Source organism: Pongo abelii, chromosome 8 (assembly GCF_028885655.2).
Source record: "Pongo abelii isolate AG06213 chromosome 8, NHGRI_mPonAbe1-v2.0_pri, whole genome shotgun sequence".
NCBI classification, from domain to species: Eukaryota; Metazoa; Chordata; class Mammalia; order Primates; family Hominidae; genus Pongo; species Pongo abelii.
The window spans coordinates 108,875,455-108,896,303 of NC_071993.2; the positions used below are offsets into that span (position 1 = coordinate 108,875,455).

Genomic DNA, 20,849 nt, shown 5'->3' on the forward strand with positions numbered 1-20,849 from the left:
AATGCTCGAGGTGATGATGGACACCCAAGATACCCTGACTTGGTCATTATACGGTCTATGCATGTAACCAAATACCACATGTACCCTACAAATACATATAAATATTATACATCAATTTTAAAAAGGTGTTCAGTTACACACCTTCTACGATTTTTAATATTTTACCATATATCAGTATCTCAATTAAAAAGAAATAAAGATTTGAGTTTCAGTGAGTTGGTAACATTCTATTCCTTTTTTGTTTTTCTGAGAAAGAGTCTTACTCTGTCACCCAGGCTGGAGTGCAGTGGCACAATCATACCTCATTGCAGCCTCGATCTCCTGGGCTCAAGTAATCTTCCCACCTCGGCCTCCAGAGTAGCTGGGACTATTACAGGTGCATACCACTATACCCAGCTAATTTTTTAAAAATTATTTTTAGTAGAAACAAAGTCTTGCTATGTTGCCCAGGCTGGTCTCAGACTCCTGAGTTCAAGTGATCCTCTTGCCTTGGCCTCCCAAAGTGCTGAGATTACAAGTGTAATACAGCCATCGTGCCCAGCCCCTTCTATTTCTTAAGGTGAGTGGTTCATCTATATTCATTCTATGTCAAGTTTTATTATATATATTCATTGATAGAATTTATCAAGTAGTTCATTTTTTTGCATAAGTAGGAAATTATTTCAGATTAACTGGGTAAAAGGAACAGATTTTAATCCATCCCTATCTGAATCCCATCTAGTAAATTATCCCACAAGAAAGATGAAGTACATTCAAAACTGGTCAGAAATGAGATCCAACTACAGATAGCTACTCCTGTTGCCTTTTCAGATGTGTCACCAAGATGAATGCATGTGAGGGGAGACCAATGGGAACCAACTGTCTTTGGAGCTTCCTTGAGATTGAGAATTTTCATCATATGAAAATGGTGTCTAATGAGAGAGAAATTAATGTCCTTCGGTACACTGGGTAGTGAAAATGCATTAGTACACTCCATGTTTGACATCCCACTCACATGTTAGTGGTTTTAAAAGAAATTATATAGAAATCAATTAGAAAAAAAACTCTCATGAAACCTCTTACAACAGGAGCCCACTTTGCTAGAGCATGCACAATACCTGGACTCCAGGGAGAAATGTATAATCGAGGTAAAATTAATCAAAACCTACATAAAAAGAACAGCAAGAGACAGTTTAAGAAGAAAACCTTTTCCTCAGTGTTAGAAATTCCTGAAATCTGATCACTGAGTGCATAATTCTGCTTATTATTATCTTCCACTATGTAACACTATATTTATAATTAGGCTGATAGCACAGTAAAATGACAGTAAAATGCAGACACAATTCATTTAACAATTAATCTACTGGAGCTAAAAAATCTTACCATGTCATTAATTGCCTGCTTAAAATGCTGCCTCAGTTTCAGTTTCAGGTTATCACACCTTCTTTAAGAATGCAGAGAAATGCATGCACTAGCAAGGCTTGTTCAGGGGAGAACTTGCAAGCAGCAGTGAGTTGCACTTTCCCTCCCTAAGGACCCCAACTCAGAAGAGCCTGTATTGTAATCCCCAAGCTTACTACTAATTAAAAGAGAAAACAGTGAAGAGCATCTTCTTTCTCAGTAAAGTTATCCCACCTACTCTCACTCCAAAAATGTCTTTACTGCCCTTTACTTGTTATGGTCTAATTTCTCAACAAAAGAACTAATGCTTGCTACAATCTTATTTTATTTTTTTAAATTATCCAAATGGTGAATCCCTCTGCTGCAGTTTTGGGAGAGTAGAGGCTATAGGAAGATTTAAACCACCCTGTGAAGGTTGTCATCCCTGATTTTTCCATAAAAGAGTCTTATTTTTCTAGTCTAGCCCTGATGATTCCCCCACCCACAGATTTCTTCACAAATTCATTCTTCACAAAGAGCTTTGCAGTTGATTCTTAAGGAATTTTTTCAGTCTTCGAGGCCATTTCATATAACAGCAGGCCAAAGCCCAGAAAGGGGAGAGATTAGTCCCAAATTATCCACCAAATCAGTAGCAGAGTCAGGAATAGATCAAAGCATCTGGATAAAGATTTAGAAGGCGTATTTATTAAATGTGCTGATGATACAAAGCTGCAAAAGATAACCAATACACAGAATGACATAATCAGGATTCGAAAAATATCCTGAGAAGCTAGAATAATGGGCTGAAACCAACAACATACATTTAACAAAAATAAAGTGTTGCATATAGTTTAGTTTAAAAAGAAAAAAGTGAACTGTAGATGTTCAGAGGGGAGATTCACCAAAATAACAATAGTAGTTATCTTGAAGGGTGAGATTTTAGATAATTTTATTTTACTTTGGTCTTTGTGCTTTTCTGCATTGCTTTTTTTTTTTTTTTTTTTTTTTTTTTTGAGACAGTCTTGCTCTGTCGCCCAGGCTGGAGTGCAGTGGCGCGATCTCAGCTCACTGCAAGCTCTGCCTCCCAGGTTCATGCCATTCTCCTGCCTCAGCCTCCCAAGTAGCTGGGACTACAGGTGCCCGCCACCACGCCTGGCTTTTTTTTTTTTTTAGTAGAGACGGGGTTTCACTGTGTTAGCCAGGACGGTCTCGATCTCCTGACCTTGTGATCTGCCCGCCTCGGCCTCCCAAAGTGTTGGGATTATGGGCGTGAGCCACCACACCCAGCCTGCTTACATTTTTTTAATAATAAGCAAGTAGCATTAAAATAAAATAAAATATGGCCAGGAGCAGTGGCTCATGCCTGTAATCCCAACACTTTGGAAGGCCAAGGTGGGCGGATCACCTGAGGTCAGAAGTTCAAGACCATCATGGCCAACATGGTGAAACTCCATCTCTACTAAAAATACAAAAATTAGCTGGGTGTGGTGGCATGCACATGTAGTCCCAGCTACTTGGGAGGCTGAGGCGAGAGGACTGCTTGAACTTCGGAGGCGGAGGTTGCAGTGAGCCGAGATCATGCCACTGCACTCTGGCCTGGCAATAGAGAGAGACTCTGTCTCAAAAAACAAAACAAAACAAAATAATAATCATAAATAAAATGAAAAGCAGCACCACACAAACCAAAACAAAATACCACTATCAACTGAACAAATATAGGATGGGAGAGAACTAGCTTGAAGGCAGGTCACTTTAAGCAGATTTGAAGGTTTTAGTGGGACTCAAGTTTGCTATGAACCAACAATGTGATTCAGCTGCTGAATAACATAATGCAATTGGAGGCTGCAAATAAAACATGTCCATATCATGCGTATAAATAGTCTCCTTATAATCTGAGCTACATATCTAGGTCCAGTTCTAGATGTCACTCAATGCAGGAAACATTCACTGAATGCTTATTTGGTATAAGGCTGACCCTAACACCATATTTTAGGAGATAAATTAAGAATTAAGAATATGTCCAAAGGACAATCATAGTATGTCAGAGATTTTGAAACCATAGCATATGAAGAATAGCTGAGAGAGAAAGAATGTTCAGCAGTAGTACACATGTTACTCCTTTGAAGAAGTTAACATTTAGAAGACAGGGTAAATTTTTTAGTGTTGTAACTAAAGGTAGAAATGGAATCAACAGGTTCAGGTTATAAAGAGAAAGACTGTGACATATGAGATACTCATCATTTAAAAGAATGAATGGGCTGCTGGCCGTGGCTCAGCCTGTAATCCCAGCACTTTGGAAGGTCAAGGCGGGCAGATTACCTGAGGACAGGAGTTCGAGACCAGCCTGGCCAACACGGTGAAACCCCGTCTCTACTAAAAATGCAAAAAATTAGCTGGGCATGGTGGCAGGTGCCTGTAATCCCAGCTACCCAGGGAGGCTGAGGCAGGGGAATTGCCTGAACTCAGGAGGCCGAGGTTGCAGTGAGCCGAGATTGTGCTACTGCATTCCAGCCTGGGCAACAAAGCAAGACTCCCTCTCAAAAAAAAAAAAAAAAATGAATGGTCTGGAACCTAAAGTATTAAGCACTATTTCTCTAAGTATTCAAACAGAAGCTGAATATATCTCCAACAAATGAGATTTATGCTTTGGGAAGGAGACTGACATAGATGGCCTCTTAGGTTCTTTCAGTGTTTAAGGTTCTGTGATCCAGGGACTACTAACCTGCAGGGGCAAGGCCCAATAGAAAAGACGAGCTCTGGTACCTTAGCCATTCTGATATAAACCTGATAATTTATTTTTTATTATTTTATTTTATTTTTTGGAGACAAGGTCTCACTCTGTCGCCCAGGCTGGAGTACAGTGGTGTGATCATAACTCACTGCAGCCTCGAACTCCTGGGCCCAAGTAATCCTCCTGCCTCAGCCTCCAGAATAGCTGAGACTACAGGCATGTGCTACCATGTCCAGCTAATTATTTTTTTATTTTTTGTATGTTGTCCAGGCTAAACTCCTGGCTTCAAGTGATCCTCTTGCCTCAGCCTCCCAAAGTGCTGGGATTATAAGTGTGAACCACCACATGCAGCCAAACATGAGAACTTAGACTGATTGAATATCTGAGTTATATGGCCAGAGCTCTACTCTAACATTTGGGAAAGATATGTGGAGAGGGAAAAATAAGGGATAAGATGAAAAAGTGCACATGGTTTTAGAATAATTTATTTTTTAAGTACCCTAGATATAGAATGGAAAAGAGAAAGGAATCAGGGACCTAAACTATGCCTATTTATACACTTTGTGGCTAGACCTTATAAAAGATATAACTAGTAGCCAGTATTTTATAATTCAATGGCTACATTTCCTAGGAAGAGTTCCTTTGGGGAAAAAAATAAACCTTCTCTCAGGTGAAAACAAAATTTTTTTTCCCACCTTGGAATTAATAATAATTAGGGAGTAGCACAACCCTAAAGGATCAGGGATAGTTATGCCAGCCAAAGCAGCCCATCTCCAGAGAGCCAGAGGCTCGGGAGAGCTGGCCGGGAAAGAACAAACGCCTGGGAATGATAGGGTTTGGATTGATATACAGACTCTAGCCCCTTCTCATCCCTATGACCCCATTATAGAATGAGTCCACTGGAAATACCTTTCTTCTATACTGCCTCTCATTCACTCTCTCCCTCTCAATCTCTCCCCATAATTTTGATGCTTACCTAAAGCAATTGGGAATAGCATATGGTAGGTGCTGCTAATTAAAAGCTTAGCAGAATAAAGGACATATGTCAGATGGCTCATTTCAGACACCCATAAAAAGTTAAAGCTAAGACTAAAAATTAAAGTTAATTTATCATACTATAAAATTATAGGTAGGAGATCCAATCAATTACTAATGGCACAAGTGCAAACCCAAGGCCTTTGCTGTTTAAATACATATTTACAGAAATAATAAAGTGAGACTGTGGACCTAAAGAGAAAGGAGAGAATGTGCTCTCCTGCCATCAGGGGGCCATTTACTTACCTACCTGGGACTAAGAGCTATAATATTCTGGAGCAAACTGCCAATCATCCATTTCTTCTCCAATGTTCTTGGCAATTTCATCTGTAACTGTCTGCTCAGAACACAGCCCTTTAAATTTACCTCAAGGTCCATACTCTGAGTTACCGCTAGACATCAGGAAGCAGCTACTCCATTATCACTGTCTTAGTCACATAGGCAGTCCTTCCCAGCCACCTCCAAAAGGCTCAAGTAAGTATTTGGCATAATTCATTAAGAAAGAGGATGAACACTAAGTTTCAGCCTATAATCCCAGCACTTTGGTAGGCTGAGGCAGGAGGACTGCTTGAGCCCAGGAGTTCAAGACCAACCTGGCTGGGCAACATAGTGAGATCCTGTCACTACAAAAAGAAAAAGAAAAAGAAGAGCTGGATGCAGTGGCTCACACCTGTAATCCCAGCACTTTGGAAGGCCAGGGCAGGTGGGTCACTTGAGGTCAGGAGTTCAAGACCAGCCTGGCCAACATAGTGAAACCCCATCTCTACCAACAATACAAAAAACTAGCCGGTGTGGTGGCGCATCCCTGTGACCTCAGCTACTCGGGAGGCTGAGGCATGAGAATCACTTGAGCCTGTGAGGCAGAGGTCGCAGTGAGCCAAGATTGCGTCACTGCACTCCTGCCTGGGCAACAGAGCAAGACTGTCTCAAAAATAAAATAAAATAAGAAAGAGAAAATGTCAGTGTAGTTAACCAACAAAAAGGAATGTTTAATCATTTGCCAAAACAATAGTTAAAGTAAGGTCACCAGATACATACAAGATCTCTCCCAACTAACTCACAAATATAATGAAAGGTTCTTATAAGGTTCCTCAGGTTGGCTGTTCACGTTCTTATAAAATCTGGGACTTTACACAGGGTGAGGCCCCATATCTACAAGGCTTCAAATGATACTCTCAGAGAATGCACCTGGAACCACTAAAGAGATCTTTTTCATAGTCCGGTAGCTTGATTCACCACAGAGGGCTGAGCTCAAGATTGACTCCTTTTCTCCTGGGAGCAATATTCTAGAATTAGTTCCTAATTTGAGCCAATAAAAACAGGCCACAATCGGCAGGCCCTATCTTAGTGGGAGAAAATGAGGTACAAAAGACAGGGCACAAGCCAGGCACAGTGGCACATGCTTATGGTCCCAGGTACTTGGAAGGCTAAGGTGGGAGGATCACTTGAGCCCCAGAGTTTGAGGCTGCAATGAGCTATGATTATGCCACTGCACTCCAGCCTGGGCAACAGAGAGAGGCCTTGTCTCTAAAAGTAAAACAAACAAACAAAAAATACAATACAATAAGATATTTTGTTGTTGTTGTTGTTGCTTGTTTTTGTTTTTGTTTGAGGCAGAGTTTCGCTCTTGTTGCCCAGGCTGGAGTGCAATGGTGGGATCTCGGCTCACTGCAACCTCCATCTCCCGGGTTCAAGCCATTCTCCTGCCTCAGCCTCCCGAGGAGCTGGGATTACAAGCACCCACCACCATGCCCGGCTAATTTTCGTATTTTTAGTAGAGACAGGGTTTCATCATGTTGGCCAGGCTGGTCTCGAACTCTTGACCTCAGGTGATCCACCAGCCTCAGCCTCCCAAAGTGCTGGGATTATAGGCATGAGCCACCACACCTGGCCAATAAAATAAATTTTTAAAAAGACAGAGCACAGTACAAAAATGTCTTCTACAAACCATAAAGGAACTAGACTTTAGTTCTAAAGACTCCAGACATAAAGGAACACATCTAACAACTCCTTCTTTGACTATATTATCTAAGTACTGTGTCCTTTCAAAATTATATACCCCCAAAACAATTCTTCCCCTATTATTCCTGTTACTTTTGTACTTGTACTTTGTTATAAAGCTCAATATGCAGACCTTAAGAGCCAATGAGCACTGACTGCTCACATTTTGAGTACAGGAAAAGAAATAGCTGTGGGCTATTAGCTCACCAAGGAATAAAGCAGGATCTAAAATGCTGTGTTTAACACCTACATGTGAGAAAATCTCCCACAAAGGAAATGTATGTATCTAAAATCTAAATACAGACTTTTTCCCCACTATCATCTAGTCCTTGCTCCAGAAATGATAAAGTGGACAAAATTAGAGTCCTGTTTCTAGTGAGTCCTCACTTTCTCAGGAAAGAGTGTCCTCTGCAAATAAAGTTTATTGAAGTGGGTGTTGTGTGTGTATGTTATTTAGAGTTGCATAGGAGTAACATTTCTGTATTTCACTGGAATTAATTTAGTATAAATCTGAAGCTAATTCTGATAAATTAAGATATGTACGGTAAGCCCTAGAGCAAGCACTAAAGAAATAACGCAAAAAAATAGTGAAAAAAAATTAAAGCAATAAAAACGCTTTTTAGAAAATATTCACTTAATGCAAAAGAAAGCAGTAAAGAAGGATCAGAGGAACAAAAAATGAGATGGCAATACCTCTTTGGTCTGCAGATATTGCATATGGACATAAAACATAGGCTGAATATCCCTTACCCAACATGCTTGGGACCAGAGGAGTTTTAGGTTTCAGATTTTTTTTTTAATTTTGGATATTTGCATTATACTTACTAGTTGAGCATCCCTAATCCAGAAATCTGAAACATAAATTGTTCCAATGAGCATTTCCCTTAAGCATCATGTTGGTGCTCAAAAAGTTTCAGATTTTAAAGCATTTCAGATTTCAGATTTTCAGATTTGAGATGCTCATCCTGTACTAGCAAACTGAGTCCTGCAAAATATAAAAATTATACACCGTGACCAAGTAGGATTTATCCCAGGAATGCAAGGTTTAACATCTGAAAATCAATTAATGTAGTACGTTTTATCAATAGAAAAAGAAATAGAAACCACAAAATCGTTTCAAAAGAAGCAGAAAAAGCATTTGACAAAATCCAACACCCTTTGATGATAAAAACACCCAACAAACTAAGAACACAAAGGACTTTCTTCAACCTGATAAAGAGTATCTACAAAAACAGTTCACAGCTAAATGTTTTAATAAATTAAAATACAAGAAAGAAACCTTATTAGGTTGGTGCAAAAGTAATTGTGGTTTTGCCATTACTTTTGCACCAACCTATAAAACCACCTATAATCCTGCCAACCAGATAAGAACATGTTGGTTAATAGCCTCTCAGGTATATGTGTATTCATTTTGGAGACATTCTTTTACCACAATGATATAGCCAAGGTTGCATGGTCAGACATCTCCTCAAAGGACTGAAAGTGATAGAAAACACAAACTCTTCCCACCCAAACTATTTTCCCATCAATGATGCAAAGGCTCAGGCTGACAGCCTAGGTTCCAGTATTGCCCCTGATGTCAGCTTGTAAATAAATATCATTTTGTGTCTCTGGTTCCTACTAAGCCCACAAGAGTACGGAAAAAGGACTGAACAAAGTTGGGTATGGAAGGGGCTGATAAGATTCCCAGACTTGCACAATCAGGACAACAAATTTTTAAAAATAATAATAATAAACATGTATATAGCACTGAATATGTGCCAGGCACTATTCTACATGCTTTATATATATTGTCATTTAATAATCTCAATAATGACATAGGTCCATTGTTATCCTCACTTTATAGCTGAGAAAACTCAAGGAAAGAATGGTTAAATAACTTGTCCAAAGTAATGGTACAGCAAGGACTCAAACTCAGACAACCTGACTCTAGAGTCCCTACTCTTAACCACTACATTATGCTATCTCTTAAACAGCAGAGGAATGAGCAAACCTAAAAAACAAAAAGGAATGGAAATATGTAGGAAAAAATGGGAGAGGCTCCATTTCTATCTCTAATCACAGTTAAGTTCCAAATTCAGCCTGACTCAAGAAATCTGAGCTGTAGTTATCTCAGAAAAGCAGTGGGAGCCGGGTGCAATGGCTCACGCCTGTAATCCCAACACTTTGGGAGGCCGAGGCTCACATCTGAGGGTCAGTAGTTCAAGACCAGCCTGGCCAACATGGTGAAACCCTGTCTCTACTAAAAATACAAAAAAATTAGGCAGGTGTGGTGGCGGGCACCAATAATCCTGGCTACTCGGGAGGCTGAGGCAGGAGAATCGCTTGAACCCAAGAGGTGGAGGTTGCAGTGAGCTGAGACTGCACCATTGCACTCCAGCCTGGGCAACAAGAACAAAACTGTCAAAAAAAAAAAAAAAAAAAAAAAAAAGCAGTGGTCATTAGGGAAACTGGATATCCATGTGCCCAAAAATGAACTTGGATGCTTACTTTATATCATATATAAAAATTCACTCAAAATGGATCAAAGGAAGCTGGGTGTAGTGGTGTATACCCGTAGTCCTTGCTACTAGGGAGGCTGAGGCAGGAGCCCAGGAGTTCAAGATTAGCCTGGGCAACGTAGCAAGACCCTACCTCAAAAAACAAAAAAGGATCAAGGACCTAAATGTAAGGGCTAAAACAACATAAAACTCTTAGAAGAAAACATGGGAGAAAACCTGATGACATTGGATTTGGCAATGATTTCTTGGATGTGATAACAAAAACATAAGCAACAAGCGAAAAAATAGCTAAGTTAAATTTCATCAAAATTAAAAACTTGTGCATCAAAGGACACTGTCAATGAAATGAAAGGCAACCCATGGAATGGGAGAAAATATCTGTGCATCATATACCTGATAATGAATTAATATCTAGAATATATAAAGAACTCCTAAAACTCAACAACACCAAAAAACTCCAATAAAAAATGAGCAGAAGACTTCAATAGACATTTCTCCAAAGAAGATATACAAATGGCCAATAAGCATATAAAAAGATGCTCAACATCACTAGTTATTAAAAAAATGAAATTAAAATCACTATGCAATACCACTTCACACCCGCTGGGATGGCTAGTAACCAAAAAACAGAAAACGGAGAGAGGCAGAGCAAAAAACAAAAATAGAAACAGAAAACAAGTGTTGGGAAGAATGTGAAGAAATTGGAAAGTAACATGGTGCAGCCACTTTGAGTGACAGTTACTCAAAATGTTATACAGAGAATTACCATATGATTCAGCAGTAACACTTCTGGGTACATACCCAAAAGAAATGAAAGCAAAGTCTCAAAGAGATTTACATACACTCATGTTCACACTAGCATTAGTCACAATAGCTAGAAGGTGGAAGCAACCCAAGTGTCTGTTGACATGAAAATGGAGAAACAAAATGTGATATATTCATACAATGCAATATTATTCATCCTTAAAAAGGAAATTCTGCTACATGCTACAACATGGACAAACCTTGAGAATATTATATTAGGCAAAATAATCCAGTCACAAAGGACAAATATTTTGTAATTCCTCTTATATAAAGTTCCTAAAATAGTCAAATTCATAGAAACAGAAAACAGAATGATAATAGCCAGAGGCTGGGAGAAAGAGGGAATAGGGAGTTTGTATTTAATGGGTACAGAGTTTCAGTTGAAGAAAAAGAAGTAGCCCTGGAGATGGATGTTGGTGATGGTTGTGCAACAATGTGAATGTACTTACCACTAAACTGTACACTTAAAAATGGTTAAAATGGGCCGGGCGCGGTGGCTCACGCCTGTAATCCCAGCACTTTGGGAGACTGAGGCAGGTGGATTATGAGGTCAGGAGATCGAGACCATCCTGGCTAACACGGTGAAACCCCATCTCTACTAAAAATACAAAAAATTAGCCTGGCGTGGTGGCGGGCACCTGTAGTCCCAGCTACTTGGAAGGCTGAGGCAGGAGAATGGCGTGAACCCAGGAGGCGGAGCTTGCAGTGAGCTGAGATTGCACCATTGCACTCCAGCCTGGGCGTCAGAGCAAGACTCTATCTCAATTAAAAAAAAAAAATCGTTAAAATGGTAAATTTTATGTTATGTGTATTTTTATCATAAGTAAAAAAAAAAATAGGGCAAACGTAGAAAAAGACTCTAAGAAAATTTCAGGATAAGTTTAGGAGGGGGTTTAGATGCTATAGACACACTCATCTAAAACATAGCAGCCTCCAGCTAAAAATCTTAATATTTAATTATGAATGTCTGAATCTCCTAAACTAAGACTTCTTTACTGCACTGCAGTTCACCAAGTCCAGCTATGACCTATTGTAAAACTTCATTTTGCAGCATAAACCAAACTAAGGTAAAACAGATGATTAACCACATGGGATTCAATATTTGGTTTTTCAATTCTAGCTGTAGTCTTAAGAGATTAGGGAACAGCAACCATTACAATGATATGTAATGCTCCCAGTCATTGGGTAAACAATATTATACCAGCTTCATTTTGGTGCTTTGTTTTAATCTGCATAATGCTTTTCATTTTCTCTAATGGGAGATCAGCAGGGTCTGATTAACAGCAAAAAAAAGTCATGACTGATAAATTCTAACTCAGTGGAGATAATCTGAGCCTACCTGCCACCTCAGAGCAGACAACTGCAGAATAGAAGGTTATGTTCATGTACTCCCTGCTATTCAAGAGTCAACAGCCCAATGGCTCTGCTTCTATCATTAATCAATTTAGTCCACATTTACTTTTCACTAGACTAAGTTGCATCCTTCAGCTGAAGTGCCTGGGCATGAAACTGCTTCTCTCTCATTGGTATCCATTTTGCTAAGTGAACTATAGCAATGCAGCAAAGATTTTAGCCCAAACAGGTGAGTGGGCAAAGGAAGTTGGGGAGATTTTGGCTAGACGAGACCTCACATCCCTTCCTAACCCTAACTTTGCTATCTACAGTGATTACTGCTTGAAGGCTTATTTCCTGTGACATTCAGAATTCTGTACACAGCCTATTCCAAAGGATGTTATACTCAATAACCCCATTATCTCAGAGGCTGCTGAAAGCTATTCTTGTTCCTCAGCCTCCCCAGCAGTGTACACTTAACCATGTGTGTGTGTGTCTATGTGCGCGCACATGTGCGCACCCATGTATGAGGGGAAGAGTGTTTTTTCGGGTGAAAGAAAACAGCTACATAAGCAAGTAAGAAGGGTGGGTGAGGGGACCACTTTGGCACTGGAACAAAAAGACCATGAAGTGAACAGGAAGACAAGAAGCAAACTCGCTAGGTGAATAATTAAGAGATTTAAAAGAAATACACTAAATTCTCATTCCAAACCCCAGGCTTGTCACTAATCATAACAATGTCTGAAAAGTCATTCTTGAAGAAATACTGAATGTCAGCTTAAGGCATTCCAAATAAAGAAAAAAGTTAATACATTAACCATAGTTAAAACTTATCCACTTAAGAAAATTACAGATCAGGAGAATCACCTACTTGCAGTGTGATTCAGTCACTATTTCTTTCTGTGAGCAATGAGAGAACAGGATTTTGAACTTGGTCCTAATAAAATGCTCATTAAGTGAAAAGCATTAAAATTTTAATTTGAAGAGATTCATTAAGGGCCTCAAATTACTTACCCTGAAAGTTGTTTGGTTAGATGAAGGTCAGATTTTAGTTTACTATCTTTCTCTCTTTTGACTAATAAGGTTAATAGCAGACATCTTCCTAAAGCACAAGACCTCACTGGGATTGCCTGCCAAGTGTTGGCAGGAAATATTTATCATATAAGTCTTCAGACAAAAGTTCCCAAATTTCAAGATAAGTTTAGGACGGGTTTTAGATACTAAAGTCACACTCCTCTAAAACACAGCAGCCCCCAACTAAAAATCTTACTGTTTAATTACAATATCTGAATTTCCTAAACCAAGACTCCTTTACTGTGCTGCAGTTCACCAAGCAGCCCTGCACTGGCCCCTCAAAGTACTCCTTTGTGAACCATTAGATCTGTGGAAGCAGCTGAAGCAACAATTACACCAACAAGTGGAATCTCAAAGGTGGAGCAATATATATATATACATATATATATATATACACACACACATATATACATATATATACACACATATATATACATATATACACATATATACATATATACATATATACATATATATACATATATATATATATTTTTTTGTATAGCAAAGCAATGACACAACTCTCCTATAGAGAAGAAAACATACAGGGCCCTGTTTGTGTTCCAATAAACACAGCAGTTTCTAAGCAGCTGCATTTTAAGAATCTCACTGAAGGATCAAACGGGGAGAGGCAAATTGTTTAAAAACAAATAACTTTGACAGTTAAAGAACTAGCATGACTAAGCCATGAAAGACAAGGGAAAAGCAAAAAGACTGACACTTGAGCAAATTTATGCTCCAAGTGTGTCGAAGTACTTTTAACTTTCACTGTCACAATCTAAACTAAGTATTCTTAGAACAGAAAGGTCTACAGCCTTCCTGCTGCCTTTCACCTGCTAGGGAGACACTACCTTACAGTAGTCATTAGATGCACTGCATTCCAGATCTCAAAGACATAATTTGGAGCTATCGTCAACTGGCAAACTAGTCTGTAAGGCCTCACAGCTGTTTGGTGTCTGAGGACTTCACATGCAACCCAAGCCCTTCTCATGGTTATAAAGAACATACTACAGGAGAGGTGGCTAAGAGTTTGTTCACTCTGCCTTAAAAATCCTTTTCAGATGTGGGATCAACACAAATACCTTTTATAAACAGCAGAAGCAAATGCTGTACAACATCAGAATTTTACTGCTAAGTGTTTATATCTCTATCCTTGATCATCAACTTGGTGTTAAATATCCCACAGTATTCCTGGATAACCACAGGTCAGATTTTCTGACACAGGTTCTGGTTTTCTAAACCACAGAAAGTAGTGTCATGGGTATATAACACAAGCTATTAGCGAAAGGCAAAGGAGCCTAAGGCAGCACTCATTACCATTGGTTCACTGGAGTACTTACTTCCAAGTCATACTATTTTTTGCTCTCTGCTAAGAGAATACTGACTGAGAAAAGAAAACTCCCTGGACTGCCCTCATTCAAAGCTATCAAGTTCTCCCTACCAAGGAAAGCAAAACATCTTTCAAGGTTAAGGTAATATCTTAACTTTTATAGAAAAGAAAAATTGGCCAGGTGCGGTGGCTCATGCCTGTAATCCCAGCACTTTGGGAGGCCGAGGTGGGTGGATCACGAGGTCAGGAGTTCGAGACCAGCCTGGCCAACATGGCGAAACCCCATCTCTACTAAAAATACAAAAATTGGGAATAGTGGTGCGTGCCTGTAATCCCAGCTACTCAGGAGGCTGAGGCAGGAGAATCACTTGAACCTAAGAGGCAGAGATTGCAGTGAGTAGAGATCACGCCACTGCACTCCAGCCTGGGCAACAGAGTGAGACTCCGTCTCAAAAACAACAACAACAAAAAAAAAAACAGAAAGGAAAAATGAAGATGTACTTAGGAAACACTCTAAGGAAGGGTCAAAACGCTAAACCTAAAAAAAAAAAAAAAAACTATGGCAATTTCTCAAAAAATTAAATACAGAATTATCATATGACACAGCAATTCTTCCTCTGGGGATATGTCCCCAAAAAGTGAAAGTGGGGTCTCAAACAGGTATCTGTATACCCATGTTCATAGCAGCATTATTTATAATAACCAAAAAGTAGAAGCAACTCAAGTGTCCATCAACAGTTGAATGGATAAGTAAAATGTGATATATACAGACAGAGGAAGATTATTCACCCTAAAAAGGAAGGGAATTCTGACACATGCTACAACAGGAATGAACCTTGAAGACACAAGTGAAATAAGCAGTATTTTATAGTTCACTAGGAGCTTTCATATGCATTACATTATATAATTCTCACAACCACTACCTGGTGAAATAGTTGCTATCACCATCACTCCCACTTTATAGATGGTGGATAGAGGCCCACAGAAGCTAAGTAACTTGCTTAAGGTCACACAATAAGTGGTAGAGACAAAAGAAAAAAATAAGTTTTTCCAACTAAAATTTCCATATTCCTTTCAATACATCATGGTGAGTTTTCTGTTTAACCCTCCATGTTATTCTTCAATGCAGCTTTACAGAAGGAGGCATTATGGTTTGCAAGAAAGAGCACCACTGAACTTGGACTTAGAAGACCTATGATTAGATTGGGCATGGTGGCTCACACCTGTAATCCCAGCACTTTGGGAAGCCGAGGCAGGTGGATCATTTGAGCTCAGGAGTTTGAGACCAGCCTGGACAACATGGTGAAGCCACACCTCTACAAAAAAATACAAAAATTAGCCAGGTCTGGTGGCACGTGCCTATAGTCCCACCTACTTGGGAGGCTGAGGTGGGAAGACTGCTTGAGCCCGGGAAGCGGAGGCTGCAGTGAGCAGAAATTGCGCCAGTGCACTCCAGCCTGGGCGACAGAGTCAGACCCTGTCTCCAAAAAAAAAAAAAAAAAAAAAAAAAGAAGAAGAAGAAGAAGAAGACCTATTATTAATTCTCAGCTTTGCCAAGGAACAAATATGGGGCCTTCCACAATATACAACATCTTTAAGACTCAGTTTCCTCACTGGGAAAAAGTATATTTTAAAAAGTACATAATACACCCTATAGAGTTTGAAGATTAAAGAAGGTAGTATAAGAAAGAGTAGCACAAAGTCTGGCATTTAATAAGTGAGAATAGATGTCAGAAAAAAAAAAAAGGGTAAACATTTGCAGGCTTAGTACTACCTGTATTTTTCCCTGATCTGGCCTTACTGTGGTGACATTCAAACGCTTCTTTCCAATAATCTCTTGAGAAAACTGATTTGTTTGTTTTGAGACAGGGTCTCACTGTTACCCAGGCTGGAGTGCAGTGGCATGATCTTGGCTCACTGCAGCCTCAACCTGACCTCCTGAGCTCAAATGATCCTCCCACCTCAGGATCCTGAGTAGCTGAGACTACAGGCATGTGCCATCATGCCCAGCTAATCTTTTTTTATTTTGTTTTTTAGAGACAGGGTCTCACTATGTTGGCCAGGCTGGTCTTGAACTCCTGGGCTCAGGTGATCCTCCCGCCTCTGCCTCCCAAAGGGCCAGGATTACAGGCGTGAGCCACTGAGCCTGTCCATGACTGGATCTTTTTGCTACTTTAGATGTATACTGAGTCCGGTTATTAGCAACAGTAAAAATGATGTGATTATTGCAGCAAGTTCATCAGAGAAATTTAAGTAATGAAAATGAAGGTATATGCCTGACAGTCATGCAAAGAGAAGAAAGAGGTTACATGGTACAAGGCTCAGCCCAGTCCTTTCTTAGCTGTCGGAAAAAGGAGAGGTCAAAAGCTTAAATCAGCTGCTTGATGGCCCTTGGGAAGAACAGAGACAGCAGCCAAGCCAGAAACCACCGAAAGGAAAAGTAGAAGATCAGGCAAGTATAAAGGAATGTGATCAAGGAAACAGGCCCCAGATGAAAAGGAGCTGCCTGAAAGGCCTACATAAATGCATGAATGAGTCAACACAACATAAATTATACCCATATGTATTTCATACCCTAGCCCAGAACCTGGTGACCTGGTGCTTCATTCAAACACCCACATTTGTCATGCTGCCCTTGGGTCATAAACGGATATTTGGGAGAAGGCAGTCTGTAATTCCTGATTCTTACAGAAAATCGCATTTATCGTAAGGCCTCACCACAGTATCTGGATTATTTGCTAGGTGCAAATAATGCATTTATTTGTGAGATTTATAAAATTGTGTTTGATGCAAAATGACTCTGGTGACAGGTAAGGCAGACCAACCTTCACTGCAATCTTGTTAGCACATCTCACCCCATGCTCCCTCATCCCAGCCCTCTTAACACACACATTTCACACTTCTTTTATGCCCAGATGTGCCAAACAGGGTAGTAAATCACCGCAGGGACAGGACATTTTACCTTTAAATAAAAAGAAAGAAAAGATATAGGAAAAAAATCACAGACCAGCTTTGTTACACATTAGAATCTATACCAAGTTGTAAAATGTGCATTACTATTACCAGGAATGTCTGGCAAGGCTTACATCTGGAGCTAAATCAAGTTCCCCATCTGTTGGGTTTGCCTCTTTTACTCAATGTTAATTTTTCAATTGTTTATAAGAACAGTGTAATAACTGTTGAGAAAATGAAAAATCAGGCACAAAGGGAGCAACGAACAGAAGAAAAGTCGAATTTAGGTTTCCCAATGGTGAACACACTTTCTCTTCTCCATTTACCAACAGCTCACACCTGTGCATGGGTGGTGCCTCCTCAAGACCCTGACCAACTCCATGCCTGACACAACTTTATCCAATACATACAGCACTCTGTAATTGCCTTGCTGTTTCATAAGCAACCTAAAATGACTCAGCCCCATGGACTCCATTTGCCTCTGTTTACCATAAATAGAAACAGTCACGTAAAGTAAAAGGTCAACATTCTAGATCTCCATGAATCATTCACTGAAGTCATGGAGAAAAGCTGAAAATCTTTGGAGAAAAGCTTTCAGATGACCTATACATAGAGAACACTCTGGCAACTAGCATGCCTGAAAAGGGCTTGTAACCATCTCTCAGTAAAAAAATTCACAGAACAGCCAGCACTTTGAGCTGTTTCAATATGATAAAATAAAAGCCTCATGTACTCCTGCTTTTCTTGATCAAGTACGACAATTTTTCTTCCACTCCTACAGACATCAAGGCTTAAAATAGTAGTAGTGTTCAACACACTCTACTTAGAAAGGTACAATAAACCTCAGGAAGAGCCAAGGAACTCTGCAAGAGATACTTCTCATTCCTTACCTGATATTAACCAATGCATGGGTCACCTTGCTAGCTGCTTCCTTCCACTGGCCTGCATTGGTAGAAAGCCTCAGGACTGCAAAGAAGGAAAGAACACAGATCTGTCAAACCCCCGGCATAAAACACAAACATAAGGAATGAAGACACATCTCAGAATGGCACTCTCAGAATAACCAAACAAAGCCTGTGCCAATCTTCTGTTAAAAACATCCTCAGCTTAGATAAAAATACAAGGGCTTATAGAATTCTCTCAACTATTTTCACTTGAGTTTTTTCTCTAACTTCTTTTCACTTTCTATCAAAATACTCTACTCCTTCTCTGCCTTAGGTTTTCCCTCCCCTCTGCTAACAGGGTTCCATAACTTAATTTTTGCATGCATTTACAATCTGCACTGGGGTGGTGATGTGAGGGTAATCTGGTTGCCATATCTATCATTTCCCTAATGGTGGGGGCTGATTTAGCGGAACTGGCTGGCTTAGTTGATGTGCCTTCCTGCTCTATGTATATGCATAAACTCCTTAACATATAAACTCAGTCAAACAGGACACATCCACATAGAGGATGGTCATGTGTCAATCAAGGATTAACCTTTTTTTTTTTTTTAATTATACTTTAAGTTCTAGGGTACATGTGCACAACGTGCAGGTTTGTTACATATGTATACATGTGCCATGTTGGTGTGCTGTACCCATTAACTCGTCATTTACATTAGGTATATCTCCTAATGCTATCCCTCCCCCCTCCCTCCACCCCACAACAGGTCCCAGTGTGTGATGTTCCCCACCCTGTGTCGAAGTGTTCTCATTTTTCAATTCCCACCTATGAGTGAGAACAGACTAACCTTTTTTTGCTCCTCTGACTTAACTGTGTGACCTGCAAAATGAATCTACAAGAATGTTCTTCCCTTGGGTGACCAAATTCTCTCCCTTTTCCAAACTCACACAGAGAGGAAAGATAATAGAAATATAGACCTGAATATATCCTCTATCAGCTATGATCTTCAGAGCCACACATGCCGTTTTAGAAAAGAGACAAAACAGCACAAGTGCTCCTTGAAAGAGCAAGCACATGGTAGGCACTCTAAGTGTATGTTTTAATGAATGGCTAATTAATAAGAGCTAAATATGTGGAGAGTTTACTATGTGCCAGGCACTGGACCAACGTAGGTTACATGTAATGTAGCATACAGATGAGGAAAACCAAGACTCAGAGGAGACAAGTACGGTAACTGATTGCAGTCATTCACACAAGTTGTAAGTAATGGAGCTGGAATTTAAACCTGGAGGGAAATGACTCAAGAGCCTACATTTATGTAGAGAAGTAAGTACAAGATCTCTGAAGCCAATGGTCAGGGTCCAAGTCCAGCCCCTGCCACCTACTAGAGAATAACAGCAATACCTATATGAAAGAATTGTTATATATAAAGCTCTTAGATTAGTGCCTGCCACACAGTAAATAAGTTTTAGCTATTATTAATTTCAACAGACTGCCTCCCAAATGAATGAATGAATGTACCTGAGACTTTCCCAAAAGAAAAAAAGTAGGGCCTCACTAACATTAAGAAATGTGTGACCAATCTGTATATGACCTTCATAGCTGAGTACCATCACTATGTACGCCTGACCCAAGATTCTGAAGAGCTGTAGCAGAAGCTCTATCAGAGGGAGGGCCTGTGGCTGTGATGGGGGAAAGAAAGCTCATCTGGCTGCTCTACATCTGTTCCAGCAATGTCTCACGTTTATAAATTCATGCAATTTAATGAAAAAGAAGACAGAAGGCTTAATAAAACACATCAACAGTGCTGCTTTTTTAATTTATAAGATTTAGTGCAAGGGAATTTGGTATAGTTCCAAGTTAGAGCTCTACAGTCTGAACTCAGGTTTCACTGAGTGCATGTGCGAATTTATTCATGTAATGAACAAAACTGTTTCACGAAGCCATACATTTATTGTTCAACTCAATTGTGAAATTTATTTTTTTAATTTTATTATTATTATACCTCAATTATGAAATTTATTTAGATGCATTGGTTTTTCACCAGATCCCCCACAAAATCACAAGTTCTCTGATGGTAGAACCTAGACATTTATGAAATGGAGCTGAATTTTGCCTCCTCACATTTTCACAGAGGTATTGAACTCTGTCCATGGACTACTTCTCTGTAATATCCTGTCAGCTCTGTTCCTTACTGAACAGGCACCCAGATGACCTCATCACTACATTTCCTTTGGAAACGCCATTGGTTTTTACATTCTTTTCTAAGCTACCAAATTGAAACACAAAATTATTTCAAAATTCCCTAAAAGCCTCAAACTAAAGCCATCATTTATGTAGTAAATTATGGTACACAAAAATAATATGCAGCCATTTAAAAAGAAACATGAAAATTACAAAAAAAAGAATTGTATGTTAAAAAACACAAGCTAGAAGGATATCATGATTACAACTCTGTGAAACTATGCATGCATGTGGGTTAATATACAACAGTGAAAACAGTGGTAGTACTAGAACCAAGGAATTATAAGATTTAAAATATTTTCTATGTTTTTTCTTTAGTATTGGTAATTACCTTTGATTTTAAAAATAAGAAAAGACAGCTTAAAACATAATGTCATTTACGGTTCTGGGTAGCTTCTGTGGAGGTCCTTCCCATACAGTGGGCTTCACTGCAGCCAAACAGGAGATTAAGTGTGTGCCTTTATCAAAAATGTCTTAGTGAGCCGGGCACAGTGGCTCACGCCTGTAATCCCAGCACTTTGGGAGACTGAAGCGGGTGGATCACTTGAGGTCAGGCATTCAAGACCAGCCCAGCCAACATGGTGAAACCCCATCTCTACTA

General features: G+C 39.6%; 1 protein-coding gene across 1 annotated transcript in view; it reads right to left on the reverse strand.

The window, feature by feature from the left end:
• ARMH3 (armadillo like helical domain containing 3) overlaps positions 1-20,849 on the reverse strand; it is a gene marked incomplete at its 5' end in the record, with an annotated part of 185,268 nt that overhangs the window by 75,398 nt on the left and 89,021 nt on the right. Inside the window, 1 exon segment of the mRNA NM_001159813.1 lies at positions 18,010-18,085. Coding sequence (NP_001153285.1) covers positions 18,010-18,085 — 76 coding nt within the window.